The sequence below is a fragment of the Triturus cristatus genome, chromosome 4_1, assembly GCF_964204655.1.
Source record: "Triturus cristatus chromosome 4_1, aTriCri1.1, whole genome shotgun sequence".
NCBI lineage: Eukaryota > Metazoa > Chordata > Amphibia > Caudata > Salamandridae > Triturus > Triturus cristatus.
In genome coordinates, this window is record NC_140585.1 from 1,159,911,198 (window position 1) to 1,159,927,463 (window position 16,266).

Sequence of the window (16,266 nt, forward strand, 5' to 3'; positions counted from 1 at the left end):
AAGCGGCCGCAAAAGCGATCACAAAGGCGGACAAATGGTGCGCGCTCCCGGCGCACATGCATTGTAGCTAGAGGCCTGAAAAGCCACTAGTTTGCACTTCCAAATCCCGCTTACTAAAGCTCTCGCCAGAGCAGCGCTAAAGCGCTGGCTCAGGCGAGACCTAAAAATTGATGCTTGCTAGCGTTAAAACGTGATGCTTTTAATTCAAAAAGCAATGCTGGCCAACCCAAAAGTTGTTGCTGGCTAATACAAAAAGTGTTGTTGGCTGATGTAAAGAGTATAGCTGGCTGACGCAAAAAGTGTTGTTGGCTGATGTAACGAGTGTTGCTGGCTGACGCAAAAAGATCCTGGATGATTTTGATGCAAAAAGTTATGGTGGTTAATACAAGAAACATAGCAGAAATAATCAAATAATAATACTGGCAAGCACACACAGAGTAACGTTAGCACGTAAATAGAGGGCGCCAGTAGAAATATACTATGATGCCAGTAAAAGCACAGAGTGATGCCAGGAGACACAAAAAGAGTTGCCTGAAGACATTAACCTTTACCAGTGGATGCAAAAAACTGCTGGCAGGATCAATAAGCGATGCTTGCACAGGAGTAGAGAGATGCAAGCACAGGCAAAGAGCAACGCAGGTACACCCAAAAAGTGATGCTGGCAGGCACATACAGCAATGCACTTTGCTGATATGTCCACCTTGTGGAATCTTCCTTTTGCTTTCCCATTTATATGTACAATCACTTTTACAACTAGCCTTGAAAAATCCCTGGCCTGCCGGCCCTCAGGTGAAACAGGTGTTGGCTGTTCTTTGCTTTTTCACTGGTCTTCTAATAAAGAAGAAAAGACCATTATAATAAAAATATTCTACTTCCTGTATCAACCACGCTCAGTACGGAATTTGGGATTAAATTACACTGCAAATCTATATGATTATGAGGACACAAACCAATCACATACTGGCATACATACAGCAATGCAGAAGACACAAAAAGCAGTTGCAGTAAAAATCCAAGAGCGATGCCAGCCGACACAATGCTAGTCAACAAAATGCTAGCAGATGCTAAAAGTCGATGACTGCAGTTAAAAATTAATGTCAACAGACAGAAGCAATGTGTAGAGCAGATTGACAATGAGTGATGTCAGCAGGCACAAAGAGCAGTGCCCACTGAAGCAAAACACAAGAACGGCAGACACTAAACGTAATGCCAGCTGACATAAAGAATATGTTGATATCGCAAAGAGTGATGTCGGTAGAATCCTTGTTTAGAAGGATGAGAACCCATTTTGATCCACAGCACTGATGTCCATCCTATCATTAAAGATTTTAGAAGGCAGTAGTAGTTATTTGTCTGAAGGCAGCAGACAAATCCGGGGGGACTGGAAAGCTCTATCATAATTCATCTAGGATGTGGAAAATGTCACTGATTATGTTCACAGTAGGTGTTTTTGTTCGGTATCTAGGTCTGAACTTCGACTGAAGCGTGTCAAGGACTTCAATGTCCGTTAAGAACTGCTGAAATGTGGTTCCACACACGATTCTAGAATTTTCACTAAGAAACATAGATGTATTACAGGATGGAAGTTGTTTAAGTCCTTAAGGTCAGCTCCTTGTCCTTTTGAAAACAGAGAAACATATCAAACTTTGAGGCGTTCCACGAAGATCCATTGGTTTATGAAGGAGTTATTGATCTTACGATTGGCTCTATCGAACACTTCATACCTTTCAGGACAGAGGAGGGAATGGATTCCCATGGTTTGGAAGATGGTTTAGATTTGCAGCTGCTTGTAAGATCTCAGATGTGAATTCCTTGGAAGGTGGACCATTCCTTTTAAGATTCTTTATTTGGGCAGAGTTGGATTGGGTATTATGCGATTTGACCAGGGAGTGTTTTATCTTTTTGATTTTGTCTTTGGAGAATGCTGAGATTTGATCAATCTTTGGAAGCATCAGTAACTGTCTGATTAGGAGGGATGGCGGCATTCCTCACTATTCCCAAAAACTTTCTATGTCAGTTCCCTGTACAATCAGGCTCTCTTTCGATGAACTTGGATTTTGCTTTGAAGATGTGGAGTTTGTAAGTTCTTCATTTTGATCTCAGGTTAGCTATGGTCAAAAATGATGCATGTTGTCACTGTCTTCTTTCTGTGAGAGGGAGTGATAGTATTTTTTTATTTCGTTCTTTAGAGAACCATGATATTGGTTTTGTTTCTTTGTCTTCTCATGATTTCTGGAGCTAGCAAACCTATGATTGCTGTCATAGTCTCTTTCCATCGATTGAAGAGGTTGATTGTTTCAGGAAGGCATGAGACACTGTTGTGTAGTTCCTAATAATACATAGGATCTGCGTGTTAAGACAACATAAACAAGGGACTGGTGTCCAGACTGATTCCAGACACCCCCAAAGGATATGTTAGCCTTTAGACCAGCTATCTCACAGTGCCACTATAAGCCCCCTAACCTTACCAAGGAGCGAATAGTTTCTGGCAACTATTGAACATGACAACCCTTGATCCTTCAGGGATCGTGGAAACAATGCAGTACTTTTCACTCAGTCGTGCTCACTTAGTCTCAGAGAGATACACAAAATAAACAATGGGGACGTTTTCAATAAGCATTTATTGAACCAGTGTCATTCTAGTATAAAACATGTTTGCTGTGACAATCATTACACAGAATTATACGATTACAAGCACCAACTGAGTAAATAAAAGGTAGAATTCTACCATGATGCTAAAATAGTGAATATACATAGGCATATAGATACATGACAGTAATCAAGCGTACTCCTAAAATGCAAACCCTGCCTAAGTGTATCTAGCATGTATGTGGGTGTAAAGCCAAGAATCCCCTAGGAAAGAGCCAACCCATTACCTGATGGGAGAGAACGAAGGACCCCGTCTTTGTCTTGAGTTGGACACCCCGCAAGGGATGTCAGACCACTGCGTGCTGGAGCTTCTGCTGGCAGGGACCTCCGCGTCTAGTGTCAGAGTGAAGCTTCTCCTCCAGTTTTCCAGTGAAGCTGTGGTTCTTTTATACCTGAAAGGTACCCTCAGGGGTTCCACCTAGATGTGTAATGGTATTGTGGGCCTCTCGTTCAAGGATGATGATAGCAGTGACTTTTGTACAGAGTTATTATACAGAAGATGGTAATCCTGCTGTGCATGTCCTAGGCAGGGGATTAAGATATGATACTAAGAATCCTCATGCATAATAAATGAGGCTAGTTTTTGAAGAAAACCACACCACATTTATTCGGCAGATAACTAGGTAAAAGGTCAGTGCCAGAGTCGTTATTTAGAGAAAGGTAGGACAAATGTAGGTAAAAGGTCGTGCAGCTACTCGACCACTGAGGCTAGTAGGTTCCTAAGATCTCTTGATCACATTTTTAGGTCTCTTTGGTTGGGCATTGGGAAAGGGAAAAGCCTGGGTTGACTGAGAAAAAATAAGATAGTGATCACAATAGTCAAAATGTAGGGTGGAGTTTAATTTTACTTTGTCTTTATCTGCTGTAAACAGGATATCTCCCTTATTATAGGCTGGGGATGAGCAGATGTGACAGTGATTGTTGTGTTCAATGAAGCTTGAGATAATCCAGTCAGCAGATTCAGATTTGTAATTCAAGTGAGAGTTGAACTCTCTTGAGAAAGATGTTGTTGGTGTCCATTTTGTTAACCGTGATGAATTCTATAATCTATTCTGTGAAGAGCGAGTTCTTTCATGAGGAGTGCCAGATCAGGTACATGCTGGTCGGGAATTGCTCTGTTGGAGTTAGCTCTATTGACATGTGTTCAAATGATGATATTTGTTTCTTTGTGATATTTATATATGAGTCTCTGAAGAAGACAGCAATGCTTCCATGTGTTCTACTGTATCTGTCAAGGTGTATGACGGAATATCCCTTAGGGACCATTAGCTTTATAGCTGGTGGTTTGTAGTATGTGTATTAAGATTACATCAACAATAGCAGTATTGTGTTTTACTGCTAATATACAATTGTGGAGGAAGAATTTGAGAGATGGATCCAATGATGTTTCAGAGTTGGATGTTTTTATTTTACATAGGTTGTTATGCTTTATCATTTTAGCATGGGATTGATCATATCCATATGTAATCCTTCTGCTAAAGAGGGACACAATGTGTGGGCATTCGCAGAGTGTTCAAGAGAGGACATTCAAGTCTATGTTTGACGTATTGAGGGGCTTTCTCATTCATTTATTTTTATTAATTATGTTTTTTGTTCATGGAGTCATAGTCAATTAGGAGTTCATCAATATCCATACTGGAGAGGGAGGGAAGTTATTCGTCTTATCTGTTGTTTACATCTAGTGCAGTCTGATTCTCATGCCAAGTTTTGAGAGGGCAGTGGATGCTATTGGATAGTGATTCAGCATGTGTAGTGGGGTTAGCCAAATAAGATTGAACAGCATAAATGATGTGGGAGAATAATGCTGGGTCTAAAGTAGGTAAGGCTGAATACGATGAGCAAGAGCGTGCAAGAGGGGGTGATATTGTAAGGAGGGTAGCAGAATTTGGTGACCGACCACATTAGCTATGTTCAGCTTTAGTTTACCCAAAATGGGAAAAGAACACTTATGTAGCAGCTAATTTAATAACGATCACCACAACATCTCACGCCTATGACTTTGAGAGAGTTGGGTAAAGCAATTCTAGACAGTAAAAGTTTGTTGTGCATATTGCTCACTTCAATTAATATTTACTGTTTATCATTCCTATCCCAAACAAGGCTAGACACATCATATACTTATTCTTTCACTGGGAGTTGGTATTGATTATTTCAGAAGTGTTAATTTACCAATACGGCAAAATGAAAATTAGCACAATTTTCTTATCAGTATCCATAAGTCCAGATGAAGGGTGCTCACCTTGAAATCGTCCAGAGAGATGAGGATCTCTGGCAGCTTCGGGGGCTGAAACATAAAGATGTAGCTGGACCGCATGAGCTGTGAAAAGTGTCGCATGGCCTAGTCTGAGGAAAGAGGATAAAGCAAATACCATGAGGAAAGAGAAGAGCAAGGAGGGACAAGAAGAAAGGTATTATGGGTGCGGAGAAAAAGAAATCTGGGAGGTGGGAGAGAAAAGAAGAGGTCAAAAGCAGTGACAGTGAGAAGGAAAGGAACAAGATATTTGAAAAGAGACAGAGACAAACCTGTAAAAGGAGAAATGGCATCTCAAGAGGAATACAGGATAGCCAGATTGATCACAAGAGGAATGATTGCTACAGAGAGACATGCCAAAAGGTGGGACTAATACAGAGGGATAACAAGAGGAATGAGTATACAAAGAGACATGATAATAGGAATGTTGGTTATACAGAGGAACAGAATCAGGAATGGGAGTTACAATGAGGCACAACGAGACCTGCAAGAATTACAAAGAGGCATAAAAAAAGAAAGTGGGGATATAGAAGAGCTTGCCAAATGAAGTCAGGGATACAGAGAGACTCAACAGGATGAATGAGGGATCCAAAGAGGCACAGCAAGAGCAATGAGGAACACAGTGAGGCACGGCAAGGCATGAGACATACAAACAGGTATGGCAAGCTATACAGAGAGGTCTGGCAAGAGTGATGAGGAACAGGAGTGAGAAGAGAATGAGCACATAAACAATGTGATAAAATAACTTAAGGGACCATAAAGAAGAGTTTGAATGAATGAATGTGAGAGCAACGAAGGAAACATCGGAAAGTGAATAAGGAAGGACAGTAGAAAGGGAAAGATTTGCGAGAGGAAGCAGATGAGAGGTACATAAGATGAATGGGGGGCTGAAAGACAAAGGTAAAGAAGCAAGGGAATGAGTAAAGAAAAAGAGAAATCAAGGGCCAAAAGGAATGAGGGAAAGATAACAGATTAAGGAAAGAGAATTCTAAAGGGAATGGGGAGAGAGACAGATGTAAGCAGAATTAGCAGCTGACAAAGAAGGAAGATATGCTGGATAAAATAAACTAATGGAAATGACGTGATCAGAGTAAAGTAGGAATGAAGAGATGTGAAAGGTGTGGCTCCTACATTATTACAATTAACTAAATAAGCCATGAAACCTGAACCAATAACTCAGCGATAGCATGTAGAGTCCCCCCTTATGGAGCAATTCTCAATTTACATTCCAGTTAGGACCATATGGTCCACTTCTCAACTGCTTTTCTCAGTTCTTAGTTTTAAATGCTCAAGAATAGCTGGCTGAGCATTGCACTTACTGAAACCGCAGTTCTTAAACAGTCTTCAACCTCATCTCATTCAGTCTTATTTAGTCGTTAGAAAGTCCATAAAAACACACCTGTTCTGTTAACCTTAATAATCCTAATAATTCAGAAGTTGAACATTTGACCCTTTGTGGTACCTAGTGTCAAGAATCCTTTGTTGGTAAACGAGTGCTAAATAAATTCCAATAAATCAATGAAGAGATTGGTACTCTGTCAAAGAATGCCTGACTGGCAGAAATGGGGGCTTCCTGTAGATTTCACACCCTCTAGTGATGGAAAGTATACAAATCAATGTAGCCATATGTTGTCTAGATCTGAGAAAAACAAAGACTACATGGATTCTATTATCACTGAAAAAAATGCTATTACAAGGGCGTTATAGTTGGGAAAAAGAATTCCAAAAAGCTTAGAAATTTACTTAAAAAACGAAAGGTTATAGGGACGCTAAAGTTAGGGAAAAGAATTTTAAAAAACCTTAAAAATCACTGAAAAAACAAAGGTTACAAGGACGTTATAGTTCGACTCAGATTTCCCTCGTACAAAACCAGTGAATTCAGCAGTTATAGTTAGCTGTGCTAACTATAACTCGCTCCCCCGCAATGCACTGCTGATGATGTATCAATCCTGACATGGTCAGTGACATCACTGATTACATCACTGTTCATGATTATATTTATATATTATCTACTGGCGGTCGCGAAGCACGGTGCGCGCACGGTGAAAAACCTGAAAAAAATATATATATTAATAAATACATAACTTAGCATTTAAAAAACCGTACAAATTCACTTAAAAAACCATAGGTTTCACACACGTTATAGTTAGGAATTAGCATTTAAAAAACCTTGCTAATTCACTTAAAAAACCATGTTATAGTTAGCTGGACATTTCCCTCGTAAAAAACCATTGAAATTCCCCCATTATAGTTAGTGCAGGCAACTATAACTCACGCGACCGCAATCCTCTGCTGATGACGTCAGATATTACATCACTGATTACATATGTGTCTTTCTGAAAAATAAATATTTGTAATATATGTATAGCTAAAGATTAATGGAAGAAGACATGGGTAAATAGGTGTCTAAATACAGTGATGTAATATCTGATGTCATCAGCAGAGGATTGCGGTCGCGTGAGTTATAGTTGCCTGCACTAACTATAACGGGGGAATTTCAATGGTTTTTTACGAGGGAAATGTCCAGCTAACTATAACATGTGTGAAACCTATGGTTTTTTAAGTGAATATATATTATATATATATATATATAGCAAGGTGTATGAGTGTCTGCATGGGTGAATGAGTGGGTGCGTAACTGACTGTACAAGTGAGTGATTATACGTGTCTCAGTGAATGTATATGTGAGTGACTGATCTGCTTGACTGTCTGCATCAGTGTGTCAGTTGGTGTGTAAGTGGCTGCATGGGTTGATGAATAGCTACAGGAGTGTCTATATGGGTTATGGATTGGTTGTCTGAGTACCTGTATAGGTGCCTGAGTATCTTGTGTGTGGGGGGGGGGGGGGGGGGCTTGTGCGACTTTCTGCATGGATGTGTGAGTGGGTGGTTCACTAGGTGTATGTGTTCATGAGTCCATCTGCGAGGGGCTGTATAGGTGAGTGAATGTGCATATGACTGTCTCAGTGAGTGAATGAATGTCTCGGTGGTATATGAGTGAGCAACTGCATATGTGAAAGGCAGTATATGTGAGTGTTGGAGTATATAAGTGACTATGTGAAAGTGATGATTGTGAGAGTAGCTGTATGGATGTGTGTCTGCTTGTGTCAATGATTGTATAAGAGAATAAGTATGTGCTAGTATCTGTACAAATAAGTCAGGAGGTATGTGTATAACTGGATAGGTGAGTAAATGGCAGTGTGATTGACTCTTTGGGTGTCTGACTAGGTGGGTGAGCAACTCTACGGGTGAGTGGCAGTGTGTGAGTGTCTGTATGGGTATATGAGTGCATGTATCAGTGGCTGTTTTGGTCAGTGACTGCGTGTATGAGTGGCTGTATGGGTGAGTGGTGGATGTGTGTGTAGACCTATGAATCAGTGAGTGGGTATGTACTAACTGGTATTGGTATGTCTATGGTTTTCAGAATGTAGTCTGAATTTTGGAGTGGGTGTATGAAAGATTATACAAGGGTGTGAGTAGGTGCATCAGAGATTATGTGGATTATGTCATCCGTGATGTTATTTGAGACGTCATCAGTGATGTCATGAGTGATGTCACTGACCATTTCATGAGTGATGTAATATGTGACGTCATCAGCAGTGCATTGCGGGGGCACAAGTTATAATTAGCTCAGCTAACTATAACGGCTGAATTTCTCTGGTTTTGTATGTGTGAAATGTCAGCCTAACTATAATGTCTTCGTAACGTTTGGCTTTTTCTGTGAATTTCTAAGGTTTTTTAAATACTAAATCCTAACTATAATGTCCCTGAAACCTGTGTTTTTTCAGTGAATTTCTATGGTTTTTGAATTCTATTTGCTAACTATAATATCCTTGTAACCTTTGTTTTTTTAAGTGAAGTTCTAAGGGTTTTTTAATTCTATTTGCTAACTATAATGTCCCTGTAACCTTTGTTTTTTTAGTGAATTTCAGAGGTTTTTTAACTAGCAGTCACGTTTGCAGAGTGGTGAAGAAAGGGGGCTGCGCCTCCGACCAGCTCTCAGGAATTCTGTTGCATAGGACTTACAGGAGGTACCAGGAGTGCTTTTTGGCACCCAAGGTCCCTCAGGAGTAAAGTGGGCTTCTTCCCCCAACTAGTAGTGCACGAGAAGGCACGTTTGCAGAGTGGTGGAGAAAGGGGGACATGGCCTCCAAAGACCTCTTAGCAATCCCAATGTGTGGGACTTACTAGAGATAACACGAGGGGTAGTTGGTCCCCAAGCACGGCCTTGGGGGCCAACTTCCCCTCAAATCCATGCCCCCTTTCTCCACCACTTTGCAAACATGCCTCCTGGCACACTACTATTTGGGGGATGAAGTTCCCTTGCCTCTTGAGGGTCCCTAGCCCTCCTGTTACCTCCAGTAACCCCACATAGCTGGATTGCTGAGCAAACGCACCTCCTTGCGAGCTGCTGCTTGGGGGATAAAGTCCACTTTAGTCCAGAGGCCCTCAGGACGCAAGCTGACCTCATACCCCCACCAACAGTGCACCAAGAGGCGTGTTTACAGGAAAAGGGGCATGGCCTCCAACCACCTCTTAGCAATCCCACTGTGTGGGGCTTACTGGTGGTAAAAGGTGTGCAGGTTGGCACCTAAGGACCCTCAGGAGCGAAGGAGACTTCATCCCCCAACCAAGAGCGCCCAATGAGGTGTGTTTGCAGAGGAGTGGGAAAAGGGGCGGGCCTTTGGTGAGTTGCCGGCTTCCTTTTTCTTATTTTAGGAAGGGAGGCTGTGTGGTCTCCCCTTCCCTTGACCCTTTTGGGCCCCGGGGACCCCATCCCCCCGGGGCCTCACCCAATTTGTATTTTTATTATTTAAATAAAAAGGGAGGAGGCCCACGCGGCCCCCCTCTCGATGCCAATTTCGGCCCCGGGGACCCCATCCCCTGGAGCTAGGCCTAGGTTTCTATAGTAATTCATAAGGGGAGAGGGGCCGTATATACAGCCCCCCCTTCCCCAGGCCGATTTCGGCCCCGGAGACCCCATCCTCCGAGGCGCCAATTGATTTGAACTTTTTTTTAAGGGAGGGTGGCCGAGGGGCCCCCCTCCCCAGGGCATTTTCGGCCTAGGGGACCCTGACCCCCAGGGCTTGACAATTTCTTTTTTTAAATTGTACTTTATTTTAAGGGAGGGGGGCCACATCCCCAGGGGCTTGGCCAACTCGTTGGGGACTGTGGAGGGAGACTCAAGGCTCCCACGGTCCCTGCCAGCGCCCCGCCAGCTGTGGGAGCCGGCATTGCTTTTGGGCAGAGGGAGCTGAAACATTCAGTTCCCTCTGCCCAAAAGCAATACTGCTCCGCTTCACAGAAGTGAGAGCATTTTTCCTGCTCTTGCTTCCATGAAGCGGACCAGAGTTTGCTATTGCATGGCGGGACCCGCCATGCCATAGCAAACTGTAATATCCTACGGGTGGGCACCCCGGGACATTGCTGGAGCAGGCCCTGGAAGGTGGCAGTCCCCAGGGCCATGTAGGGCTCCTGAAGCTAGCGGTCCCCGGGGCTGCATGGGGGGGCAGGAGCCCCCAAGCATTATTGCAAAGAAAGTCCCGGGAGGTGGCAGTCCCCGAGGGCTGTGGGGGAGCACGTGGCCCCATAGTTCACACAATTAGCTCCAGGGAGGTGGTGGCCCCCGGAACTGCGTAGGGGGGCCTGGAGCCACCCCACGCATTTTTCTACATTTAGCCCTGGGGAGGTGGTTGTCCCAGGGGCTGCGTGCCCCCCCCCCCACATTTCCAAATATTTGCCCCGGGGGGGGGGGTGGCAGTTCGAGCTGCGGGCCCCAGCATCATTATTTTTGATTGCCCCCAGGACCTGGGCCACCCAGGGGCTTTTAATTTTCGGCCAGATTCAAGGATCCAGCATGAATCCTGCAAAAAAATGTTGTTTTAAAAAAAAAAATGCTTTTTTTGGTCCTGAGCATGCCTAGGGGGTCAGGGTGTTTCTCCCCTGGCCCCTTTTCTTGATTTGAAAGTTTTTTCATCTTTTTTCTTGTGACTCAGTTCAATCAAGTCAAAAGATGGCTGCCAATACTTCCTGGTTTGAAGTGTTGGCAGCCAATCAAATTGCAGGCACGAGATCGGGAGGGTTCGTGGTTCCAACGCAGTCACAGTTGTTTGCATATCTAAGAAATCTTTACATTTCTCATGAACTACTGAACGGATTTACACCATTTAACAAAAAATGTGCTTTCTGAACCAAGAGCTACCTTTTTGCCAAATTTGGTATCATTCAGTTCAGCAGTTTGTGCTTTAGATGTATCTAAAGTTTCCCAAGGATATTAACATAGAGAAAACGCGTTTTGGGACCTCCCCCTTTCTCTCGACCCCCCGCTTGAAGAATCACCCTGAAACATTCAACACAGCAGCTGACCTAACCACCCCATTAGTTTTGAAAATTTCACGAAGATTCGTCAAACGACGCCACTGATATTGGCAAATCAAAAAATGCTTTTACTATGGAAACTAGGTCCTAACAATAACTAACTACTGCCTACTGCCAGTAGGATATACACACACACACATACATTCATACATTCCTGGGAAATGTTTTATTTTTAATTAGGTTTTAGGGTAGTTATGAGGTATTAGGTGGCAAGAGTACTTTTAGGGTATAGGAAGGGTATGAGTTTTTGGGTGACAAGGGAAATTTTGGAGTGGTATGGATTTTTGGGTGGCAAGGGTGAATTGAGGCTGGGTATGGATTTTTGGTTGGCAAGTGTAAATTTAGGCTTTTGGGTGGCAAGGGTAAATTTAGGGTTTTGGGCAGTTATGAATTTTTGAGTGACAAGAGTAAATTTAGGGCTTAGGGTTGGTATGGGTTTTTGGGTGGCAAGGGTAATTTTAGGGTGGGTATGGGTTTTTGGTGGCAAGGGTAATTTTAGGGTTAAGTGTAGGCAGTGGTTTTTGGGTAGCAACGGGTAATTGGTGGGCTTATGGTGGGTTTGCGTTTTTAGGTGGCAGGGGTAATTTTTAGGGTTTAGGGTGGGAATGGGTTTTTGGGTGGCAAGAGTATTTTTAGGATTTGGGGTGGGTTGGGGTTTTTGGGTTGGAAGTGTGAATTTAGGTTTTAGGGTGGGTATGGGCATTTGGGTGGCAAGGGTAACTTTTGTATTTAGGGTGGGTATGGGTTTTTGGGTGGCAAGGGTAATTTTAGGGTCTCGGTGGGTATGGCTTTTTGGTGGCAAGGGTAATTTCAGGGTTTGGGTTTTGGAGAGACAAGGGTCATTTTTAAGGCTTTGAGTGGGTTTGGGTTTTTTTGGTGGCAAGGCAATTTTAGGGTATAGGATGGGTATGCGTTTTGGGTGGCAAGGATAATTTTAGGGTAGGTTTGGGTTTTTGGGTAGAAAGGGGATTTTTAAAGTCTAGGGTGGGTATGGGTTTTTGGGTCGCAAGAGTTATTTTAGGGTTGCTATGGGTTGAGGGGTTGTATTGGAGATGGAGATATATATATATATATATATATATATATATATATATATATATATATATATATATGTATATTTTACCTACTGGCAGTCACCAGTAGGTAGTTATAGTTAGGACCTATTATCCATAGGAAATCCGCAGCATTCTATTTGGAATAACTTTGGCGCCGGTTGACGAATCTTCGCAAAACTTTCAGAACTGCTGAACGGAATTACACCAAATTTGGCAAAAAGGTAGCCCTTGGTTCACACTCGTGCCTTTTGATTAAATGGTGAAAATCCGTTCAGTAGTTCCTGATAAAGTCCAAAGTAAAATCATAGATATATCTATGGGCGCGGTGGATCCGCGCACCCTGCCGAGCACGAGCTGTATGCTGATTGGCTGTCAACACTTCAAACCAGGAAGTGTTGGCAGCCATCTTGTGCCTCGAGAAGAAAAAACGCGCAGAACGCAAAAAGGGGGCAGGGTAGAAACACCCTGACCCCCTAGGCCTGCTTAGGGGGTCCCACAAGGACCCCCAGGGCCCCAAAAAAAAAATATATATATATATATTTTTTTTTTTTAAATCGGCAAAATCCGCGTTGGGTGCGCGGATCCTGCCGATCCCAAAAAAAAAAAAACTTAGCGTGGGCTCCCGCGCTTCAATGAATATTAGCCCCCGGGCGGGGCTAAATCCCGAGGGCATGTTATAAATAAAGTGTGCCCAATCCCCCCACACTGCCCCAGGGACCACCACCCCCTGGGGCAAAGTATGAATAAATGCGGGGGGGGCACATAGCCCCCCCGCAGCCCCGGGGACCACCACCCCCTGGGGCTTAATACTTTAATGTGGGGGGCCTCTAAGGCCCCCCGAGCCCCAGGGACCGCCACCCCCCGGGGCTCGACTTTATTAACATTGCGGGGGGCACACAGCCCCCCGCAGCCCCGTGGACCGCCACCCCCGGGGCTTTTTTAAAATAAATACATCCCCTGTGTGGGGGGGGGCTCAAGCCCCCCCACACGCCCCCGGGACCGCCACCTCCCTGGGACACTAAAGATTCAAAATGGGGGGTCCGTAACGGACCACCAGCCCCCAGGGCTTTGTAAAATATGGGAGGGGCCTCCTGGAGCCTTGTTGTGGCCCTGGGGACCGCCACCCCCCAGGGCCGGCTCCTGCAGTGTCCCGGGGTGCCCACCCCCGGGATATGTAGTTTGCTATTTGGAAGAGAGAGCAGGAAACCTGTTCTCTCTTCCAAATAGCAAAGCAAAATGCTTTTCCACAGGGGGAGCAGCATGTAAGCTGCTCCCCCTGTGGAAAAGCAATGCCAGCTCCCGAAGGACGCGGGGTGCCGGCTGGGACAGTGGGGGGATTGGGGACCCCCACGGTCCCCAACGAGAGGGCAGGCCCCGGGGATGGGGTCCCCGAGGCTACAAGCAGCCCGGGAGGGCGTTGCAGACAGGTGCTCAGAGGCCACGCCCCTTTTAACACCTCTGCAACGCATCTCTGTGGCGCTTACTGGATGTACCTAGTGGGCTAGTTGGACTCTAGGGACCCTCAGGATTGAAAGGGAATAATTTCCCCAACTTAAAACGCGCCACAGGGCGTGTTTGCACAGTGGTGAAGGGAGGGGAGGGTGTAGGAAAGTGGCTCTATATATACTGGACCAAAGTAAAATCAGCCGAACGAATTCCGATTTACTCACCTGTTATCAGGAGAGACCTCAGTACTGTATCTTTGAGACCAGTACTGATCCTGAAAAGCAATTCTAATTGTACTTATCAGTAACTTGAATTTCCTTCCATAGGCTAACATTGATTTGTTTCACTTGGAAATTCTTCTAAGTGTGGAGTTTTGGAACTTTAAAATATTCCTATAAAATCAGCCGAACTATGAATTCCGCTTTACTCACCTGTTATCAGGAGAGACATCAGTGCTGCATCTTTGAGCCCAGTACTGATCCTGAAAAGTAATTCTAACCGTACTTACCAGTAACTTGAATTTCCTTCCATAGGCTAACATTGACTGGTTTCACTTGGAAATTCTTCCAAGTGTGGAGTTTTGGAACTTTAAAATATTCACCTAAAATCATCGGAATTCGTTGTTTGGATTTACTCACCTGTTATCAGGAGAGGCCACGCCCCTTTTTACACCTCTCTGCAACGCAGCCTTGTGGCGCTTACTGGAGGTACCTGGTGGGCTAGTTGGACCCCAGGGACCCTCAGGATTCAAAGGGACTTAATCCCTCAACTTAAAACGCGCCACGGGGCGCGTTTGCACAATGGTGAAGGTAGGGGGCGGGGCCTGAGGTGATATGTGTGCAAACACGCCCTGTGGCGCGTTTTAAGTTGGGGAATTAATTCCTCCTCAATCCTGAGGTCCCCTGGGGGCCAACTAGCCCACCAGGTACCTCCAGTAAGCGCCACAGAGCTGCGTTGCAGAGTGTTGTAAAGAGGGGCGTGGCCTCTGAACACCTCTCTGCAAACCAGCTCCCTGGCGCATACTGGAGGTACCTGGTGGACTAGTTGGCCCCCAGGGGACCTCAGGATTGAGGAGGAATTAATTCCCCAACTTAAAACGCGCCACAGGGCGTGTTTGCACACATATCACCTCAGGCCCTGCCCCCTTCCTTCACCATTGTGCAAATATTCCTCTAAAATCAGCCGAACTACGAATTCCGATTTACTCACCTGTTATCAGGAGAGAACCCAGGGCTGCATCTTTTAGCCCAGCACTGACCCTGAAAAGTAATTCTAAGCGTACTTACCAGTAACTTGTATTTTCTTCCATAGGAATCCATTGTGTGGTTTTCACCAGAAAAGTTTCTAAGTGTCTATTTTCACAAACTAAAAATATTCCTAAAAAATCGTCTGTATGACTTCAACACATTCTTTGAACTGTTAACAGGAGGTTGGCCAGTGCTGAATCCAGGATCCACCACTGAGTAAGAAAAAGTAACGATAACACTACTTACCTGCTAAGTGAATTTTCTGCCATAGGATTACATTGGTGATTCTATGGGAAAAAGTTTCTAAGTGTCAACTTTTAAAATACAATAATATTCCTTAAAAATCACTACTGTAACCAAAGCGCTTTTACTCAACTGTTTACAGGAGATGTCCAAGGACTGAATCTAGGATCCAGTCCTGTGGTTAGAAAAGTAATCCATAAAGTAACTAATTGCGTTTAACTAGAAATTCACATTGAGCTCAATGTTGCTTTGTGTTTGAAATTGTGTTGCCCATTGCAACAACTGTAACTACTGTACTTAAAAGTCTGTTGCCTATTTGCCAAGTATTTAAACTAAAGTAATTCATTCTGAGAAAGTATATTTTGTATTGTAATGAATAATGTAATTATAATGTCATTAAAAAAATGTATATAAAAATAGTTTTAAAAATGTAGTAAATCAGTATCAAAAAAATCAGTATAACAATTAATACATTCAAAATTGTCATTTACAAAACCTTTGTAATTCACTGAAAAAACCATAGGTTTCAGGCTGGATATAGTTAGGAATTAGCATTTAAAAAACCTTTGAAATTCACTGAAAAAACCATAGGATTCAGGGGCGTTATAGTTAGGAATTGGCATTTAAAAAACCTTAGAAATTCACTGAAAAAACCATAGGTTTCAGGGGTGTTATAGTTAGCTGGACATTTCCCTCGTACAAAACCCTCGTACAAAACCCTAGAAAGTCCCCCGTTATAGTTAGTTCAGCTAACTATAACTCGCGCCCCCGCAATGCACTGCTGATGACATCACATATTACATCACTCATGACATGGTCAGTGACATCACTGATGACATCACAGATGACATCTGAAATGACATCACTGATGACGTCATCCATGTGATAAATTAGTGCATCTTCTCACACCCTTTGATATACTCAATCAAAATTTCAGACGTCCATTCTCAAAACTATAGATAATCCAATACCAATAACTACATACCCACTCATTGACT

At 43.7% G+C, this 16,266-nt stretch overlaps 1 protein-coding gene across 2 annotated transcripts in view; it reads right to left on the minus strand.

Annotated features, from left to right (window-relative positions):
• Positions 1-16,266, minus strand: part of LOC146856250 (epoxide hydrolase 3-like) — a 31,161-nt gene that overhangs the window by 11,405 nt on the left and 3,490 nt on the right. The window contains exon 2 of one of the 2 annotated variants that reach the window (XM_085654321.1): positions 4,889-4,992. In XM_085654321.1, coding sequence (XP_085510447.1) covers positions 4,889-4,984 — 96 coding nt within the window. In that variant the 5' untranslated portion in view covers positions 4,985-4,992. Of the gene's footprint in view, positions 1-4,888; positions 5,126-16,266 lie in introns of those variants that run through there. The other variant, XM_085654320.1, reaches the window with a different exon arrangement.